This window comes from Microtus ochrogaster, unplaced genomic scaffold (assembly GCF_000317375.1).
Source record: "Microtus ochrogaster isolate Prairie Vole_2 unplaced genomic scaffold, MicOch1.0 UNK99, whole genome shotgun sequence".
Lineage (NCBI taxonomy): Eukaryota > Metazoa > Chordata > Mammalia > Rodentia > Cricetidae > Microtus > Microtus ochrogaster.
In genome coordinates, this window is record NW_004949197.1 from 338,113 (window position 1) to 345,309 (window position 7,197).

Here is a 7,197-nt window from a genome sequence, read left to right on the forward strand (position 1 = left end):
CGCCAGGCTCTTAGCACATACACCCTGGGCTGAGCGGTTCTTGCCGGCTGCAGCCGTGGGCCCCTGCTCACCGTGCGGCTGCCACTGCCTGCGAAATGACGGCGGTTCCCCTCACTTCCAGGAATCCACGCTTCCTGGAAGGTGAGTGGCTGGGCTCACCCCTGCCTGCCACCGAGACGCAGACATGCACACACCACCCGCACTCCCTCGCCGTTTCCAAGGCGGCGGCCGCGTTCGCACCCCAGGGTCTCACCGGCAAGGGAAGGATAATGTAAGTTCAGGCAGAAGGCGGCTAGCGGAGGGGGGAGGGGGGGTGATGGGGCTAGGGAGCCAATTCAGTAACAACTCCCAAGCCTGAGGAGAGGGAAAGGATGGGGGCTGTGTGTGTAGCGGGGGAGGGGGCGTTCCTCCTTGCACTTGGGGAGGATGGGAAAGGGTGTTTGGTGTTGCTAAGCGAAGACGGTGACTTGGACAGTGGGAGCTTGTGGTGACATCTTGGCTAGGCCTTGGGGACAGAGGTAGAGCAGTCAGGGGTGGAATGCCGAAACAGGCCTGGGTGGGAATGGAGAGTGAAAGACCTGAAGTGAGGAAGAGGAGCTTTGACAGCAGATGCTTCATCCTGGAACAGAGGTGTGAGGGGCCTCAGCCTCCTGCCCACAATAGAGCCGAGGATGGCTGTCTTTCTTTGCTCATGCCCTCACTGGTCCCTGAGAGCAGGCTAGCATCCTGCCACCTGGAGCCCATGGTCAAGAAGAGAAAGCAGGAAGATGAGGTCCCTTATAGAGAGGTGCTGAGGCTTGCCGGGCTCCAGGCTATTCCCCAGGGGCAACCACTCAAGGGATGCAGAAGAGGGCTGGTCTCCGGTGTGTGAGATGCATTTAGCTGGTAGACCGCTTCCCGATTCCTTCCCTCCCGTTTTTCTGCCCTTTCTCCACCTCCTAGCTGCTCTGATGTGAACCTCACAATTTAGCTTTGCTCCCTGGGGGTGCAGCCAATCCATGATGGCTTTGACCAAGAAAATGTCTCTGATACCTGAGAGCAGCCTTAATTCTTGGCTTTGACAGTCTGAGATTTCTTGGAAGTCCCAGGCATTTGAAATTCCCTCACTGGGGTTTCTGGGGCTGAGAGGTTTGGGAACTGATGAGTTTCCCAAATCTGACTTTTGTCCCTGTCAACCCTCAGGCTAAAAATCTAAATCCCTGGAGCCCCACAAAGACCTTCTGGCCTTTGACACAGATTTCATCTTAGATTTTAGTGCAGTGAAAGTAGACTTGAGTCTCTCTCCCCTCTCACCTTTATCCTAGGGATGACACCAGCATCAAAGAGCCTCTGGGATTACTGGTGCGCCTTGAGGCTCCTGCATTCCCTCCTGTTTCCAGCCCTTCATTGGGAGAGCCACAAAGAATGCTTTCCTCTCAGTCCCCAAGTATCCCCCAGCTAGCTAGCCCCTAGGCTCAGAGGCAACCTCAGCTCCAGGAGGAGGCGGGGACCAATATGGATCTCCAAGAGGCTCCCTCATCATTTAGGACCAAGGCTTTAACAGGTTCCTCCTTACCCATGTTGAGTGATCTGGAGCGAGTCAGCCCTGGCCTTTGGAAAGGAGTGAGAGGCCGGGTGTGGTGCATGCCCGTCATCCCAGTGCTTCAGGGGAGGCCGAGGCAGGAGGAGTGTAACTTACTTAGCCATTTCCAGCCTGTCTAGCCTTCCAACAGCAGTAAACTCAGTTGAAAGGGCACGTGTTAAAACCGGGCCTGAATCGACAATGGTTCGGGGCTGCTCGCATCATGGTTTATGTCTGGTGCTGACTTCAGGCAACTTTTAAAGAAAACCATTATTCACCTAAGGAGCCTCAGCTGGGGAAAGTCGGACTCAGGCCATACGGCTTTTTCTGTGGCTGGTGAACAGGGTTCCTCGGGCTTCCGTGGGCTAGAATGGGGGAAGGGGACTTTAGGAAAAGATGTGAATGGGGAAATGGTCCCAAAGTCCTGAGTGGTTGTTTTCTTCCCACTAACCAAAGCTGGAGAGGGATCCCTCAGGAGGGTGTGTTCCGGATTTCTTGCCTCAGGCCCAGGACTCCAACCATTTTATAATGGAATCTTTATTTTGTGAAAGTAAGTATGGGCATAGTCGGGAAGCGGGGTAAAGCGCTAACCTAGGTGGATTTTAGGGATGAATTTTAGGGTCTCTCTCTCTCTTTCTCTCTCTCTTCCATGTTTAGGCCTTTGCGCATATACCCATGCATGTTCATGTTAGCAGATAATATAGAAGGCTGTGATGTTTGCCCCAGTAGGTATGTTTTCTTTATGTGTATCTACCTATGTGATCTGTGTTTGTGTGTTTCTCTACATGTGTTTTTATTTCACGCACATATTTGTGCAGAGAATTGTGGGGAGGGGGTAGTTTTGAAGACAGTCATGTTTTCCAGGCATGTTATCAGATGTTTAAAAGATGTAATTGCAAAAGGCATTTTTACAAAGTATTTGGTCAACAAGTTGAAATGGATGCATTTAGGATAATCAATATTTAGTTGTCAAGAGAACATGAAATGGTAAAGATGGGATCCGTCTCTGATCAGCTAGAAAACTTTCTAGATTCTTCAAAGTTGATCCTGACTCACCCCCAGTGGTAGGAGCTGGCCAAGCCTTGACCAAGGACTCAGCACTCTCGTCAGTGGCCCCATTCCAGCTTGGGCAGGGAGTGAACTTCTTCTGCATCTCCTAATCCAAAGAATTAAAGCGATACTATGGCCCCTGTTTCATCAGGTGGTCACAAAGCATGAAGGAGAACGTGTGTTCTGAGCTCACAGACTAAGCCTGGCATAAGGATACACTCACTAGGTTAACAAGCGTTATCCTCAGGTTCTAGACAGTCCTAGATGCCTCCTGCAGATTCCAAAGCTGCTACTGGGAGCCTCAGAGAGAGTAATAGGAAAGAATGTCCCATGCCACCTTCTTGTCGGGTTCCTGTTCTCTGTTCTGCCCTGGCCCGCCCAGCCCTGACCCCGCTTCCTGCAGAGTTAGGGCAGCGGGTGATGCTCTTCCCTCTCAGGCACAGATAAAGGTAGGGTAGGCCAGACTGCTGAGTTCACGGAAGTCACGGGCACCACTGGGCACCAGGCCTTTGGGGCACAAGGTAGGGTACTCCTTTTCGGCCTACCTTGTACATGGCTATATGATAAATGCTTGTGATATTTAACTGGAGCTTTTTAAAGATTAGTTCATAGACTGTAGAGGCTCCAGCCCAAACTTTACCTGAGATCTGTTCTCTCCTCCAAGGTAGCGGGGACTCATCTCTGGAGAAGGAGTTCCTCGGGGCCCCAGTGGGGCCCTCGGTGAGCACCCCAAACAGCCAGCACTCTTCGCCCAGCCGCTCACTCAGTGGTAAGTGTGACCCTCTCTCCACTCCTGGCACTGGGTGGCTGCAGTTTTGTTTGGCCCTCAATTTGCCTTCTCCTGGCCACTGTTTCCCCATCATCTCCTGCTTCCATGCTCAGGGACTCAAGTGGGAAAGAGCCCGGTGCCTACTGTTCTCCTAGCTTCTGAAAAGAGTAAACAGCTAATGTCAGACTGGGGTGAAACTAAAAGCTGTGTGGGTAACGTTAAGATAAAGGTTTCAGCAGGGCACGGTGGTGCACGCCTTTAGTCCCGGCACTCGGCAGGCAGAGGCAGGTGGCTCTCTGAGTTCAAGGCTAGCCTTGTCTACAGAGCGATTTCCAGGACAGCCAAGGATACGCAGAGAAACACTGTGGGGGGGCAGGGGTGTGGAGGGGGGAATAATGGTTCCAAAGAAAATTCTGGAACTGGAGACAGAAGAGTCCATTGGGTAGGGAGAGGTAGAAAATGAACCGTACCAAGATTTCCCCCCTCCTGTCCCTCTCCTGCCAGGCAAGGTCCCCCCGAATGCCCCTCCCCAGCTGGCCCTAGATCTGTGACATTCTCTAGATGGTTGAAATAGCCAAGAATGTAGGTCAGAGCGAGTGCCAAAGCTCTTCCCGCGTCCCCCCAGGTTCCTAGGAAGAGGCATGGGGTTTGGTCTCATAGGGGACGATACACCACAGCCATCTTCAGTTCTGCTCAGGTGGCCTGCTGTCCCCTCAGCCTCCCCAGGGCCACTTTCCCGCCACTGTCACTCGCTAGCTTCCTGCCCGAGGCCAACCCAGGCATCTATCTTTCTTTCTCTTTTCTTTTTTTTTCTCCTTTTTCTTTTTTCAGACAGGGTCTTGCCATGTAGCCCTGGCTGACCTGGAACTCACTATGTAGACCAGGCTGGCCTTAAATTTACACAGATCCACCCGGCTCTGCCTCCCGAGTGCTGGGACTAAAGGCGTGCGCCACCAGGGCCCAACCAAACACCTTTCTTGATGACAAGAGAGTGCAGGCAGAGCTCCTCTAAGTCACCTCTTCTGCCCGCTGACAGAGATACCCTGTGTATTCCTCTCTTTTTTTTTTTCTTTTAAACTCTAGTTGCCTGGTGGGTGGCAGGTGGGGAAGACTGTTTCCAGTTCAGGTGAGTTCTGGAGCGACACCTGACATGGGCAATTGCCCTTCCTAACACTGAAAGCCTCTGAGTCCCGCAGTCTCCCTGCTGAACTGTCAAAGTGCCATTCTGCCCTGGAGGTGGCTGTCCCTCTGCCTGTCCCTATTCTAAACGTCAGTCCCCTGACCCCCAGCCAACTCCATCAAGGTGGAAATGTACAGCGATGAGGAGTCGAGCCGACTGCTGGGGCCGGACGAGCGGCTCCTGGATAAGGATGACAGCGTGATTGTGGAGGACTCGCTGTCGGAGCCCCTGGGCTACTGCGATGGAAGTGGACCAGAGCCTCACTCCCCTGGTGGCATCCGGCTGCCCAATGGCAAGCTCAAGTGTGATGTCTGTGGCATGGTCTGTATCGGCCCCAATGTGCTCATGGTTCACAAGCGCAGCCACACGGGTGAGTGAGCGGGAGGGTGAGGCCGGGGCTACGAGGCAGAGGGGCACAAAGGGGCGCAAAGGGGCGCAAAGGGGCGCTAGGACATTGGTAGGGAGGAGTTGAAGAGACCAGACCGGCTGCAGGGGTGGGGTGACTCAGGAGCATGTTTTCTAGATGACATAGGAGAGAAAGGGATGTGAACCCTTCGGAACATCTGTACCTTCCTGGCCCTTACCTTCAGCCGTTGTGACAAAGAAGCTACTCCTCTGCTCAGGGTGGAGAGACAGTGGGCATTGGGCCTCTAGAAGGATTCCTGACGCTTCAGTATAGATCAGGGGTGGGGGGCGCATGTTTAAGGCCTTGTGATGGACCAAAAAATGTCTGTAGACGTCGGGGAGAACTGCCCACAGTCAGTCCAAGAGGGACAGAGTTCCAGGGCCTTCTCATCTCATGACTTAAAAGGCGGTTGCAGGGAGCCTCTGCTTACCCTCCTCAGACTGTGAACTCCCTGGACGACTGGACTCTGAACTGATGAGCTTAAATAATTGTTTTTATCAGTAAAAGATCAGGAGTCAGATATTGGGGTAACAACCTGAACGATCAGAGAAGCTGTGGAGAAGCCACCAGTCCCTGGTCACCTCCTAGCAATGTCTGACTCCCCATCTTTTTTCTTCCTTCTTTTTTTTTTAATTGATTTTTATTGAGCTCTACATTTTTCTCTGGACTCCCGATCTTTTACTGATAAAGAATCATTAGTTGGCCAGGCGGTGATGGTCAGGAGGCAAAGGCAGGCAGATCTCTGGGAGTTCAAGGCCAGTCTGGTCTGCAGAGCGAGTTCCAGGACAGCTAGGGCTATTACACAGAGAAACCCTGTCTTGAAAAACCAAAAGAGAAAGAGAGCGAGAGAGCGAGAGAGCGAGAGAGAGCGAGAGAGAGCGAGAGAGAGCGAGAGAGAGAGAGAGAGAGAGAGAGAGAGAGAGGATAATTACTTAAATGCTTCGCTGAGCTATTTGGGTACCAGTCTTTCGGCAAGTCTTCTAGGCTCTGCTCTGCTTTCTCTGCTTTCACACCACACACCTGTAATCCACACCTTTCCAGGGTAAGAGGGCCCCAGGTACCTGACCTCTGTACAGTAGGCCTGGTTTGTATGGCACTCACTGCCCTCCAGAGTGTGCTCAGAGAACTTTCCCTTCTCCCTTGGACACCCCTCAAGCCAGTCCCCTGGAACCTGTTCTTCCCCCTGCAGGGGAAAGGCCTTTCCACTGTAACCAGTGCGGGGCCTCCTTCACACAGAAGGGGAATCTGCTGCGCCACATCAAGCTGCACTCCGGTGAGAAGCCTTTCAAATGTCCCTTCTGCAACTACGCCTGCCGCCGGCGTGATGCGCTCACCGGCCACCTCCGCACACACTCAGGTCAGTGGCTTTCCAGCCGGAGCAAAGACAGGGGCACCCAGCATGCTCAGAAAAGAGCTTCAAGACCGCTCTGCCCTGGAGAAGGGCTGGGAGCACTCACGGAGCACTGACGGCGCAGATAGCTGACTCAGGAGGAATTTGTGGGGCTCTTCACTGGGTTTTTTTGTTTGTTTATTTGTTTTGTTTTGTTTTTCCAGACAGGGTTTCTCTGTGTAGCCCTAGCTGAGCTGGCCTTGAACTCACTGAGACCCTCCTGCCTCTGCAGTTCTGAGTGCTAGGTTTAAAGGCCCACGCCCCCCACAGCCCGGCATTCACTGGGGTATTTTACTGCCACATTCTGTGATGTGCAGCAAAAAGAGCATGGCTAATGTCCCTGGCTTGTCCCTGACCTTTGGTTTCTAAACATTTCAGTGTGGCTAACACCGTTCACGTCCCCTCGCCCTAACTCTGAGCCCCTGGGCGGCTCCTTCCCACTCCCATTTGTCCAGGACCCACTATGGGACTATCTTTCCTCCAGTTCCTTCCAGGAAACCGGAGGCCCTCCCCTCGACTTCCTAGCGCTCCCCATGAATATCCACGGGCCCCCAAACTGAAAGGAAGGGGGCTGCGGCCTCCAAACAGCAAAGGACTGTCCCTTTTCTGCTCTGCATCCCAAGAAATGGTGATTTTCTCATAGACAAAAGTAAATCCAGAGGGAACCCAGGGGCCAATACTGGAGAGGCAGAGGCAGGAAGGTCAGGCATTCAATCAGTTTGGGCTCTGTGAGACCCTTTCTCAAAATAATGAAATAAATGGAAGATTTTGAATTGGAATATTTTGGAAGGAACTGGAGAAACAGGGCTTTCTGGATGTTTGTTTTTTTTTTTTTTTTTTT

The 7,197-nt window shown here is 52.7% G+C and overlaps 1 protein-coding gene across 6 annotated transcripts in view; it reads left to right on the forward strand.

The window, feature by feature from the left end:
- Ikzf4 (IKAROS family zinc finger 4) overlaps positions 1–7,197 on the forward strand; it is a 36,308-nt gene that overhangs the window by 21,115 nt on the left and 7,996 nt on the right. For 2 of the 6 annotated variants that reach the window (XM_026778028.1, XM_026778032.1), the window contains 3 exons: positions 3,276–3,380; positions 4,670–4,930; positions 6,156–6,323. In XM_026778028.1, the coding sequence (XP_026633829.1) occupies positions 3,276–3,380; positions 4,670–4,930; positions 6,156–6,323 (534 nt within the window). Of the gene's footprint in view, positions 1–6; positions 272–450; positions 2,291–3,275; positions 3,381–4,463; positions 4,931–6,155; positions 6,324–7,197 lie in introns of those variants that run through there. The other 4 variants (XM_005371175.2, XM_026778030.1, XM_026778029.1 and 1 more) reach the window with 4 other exon arrangements.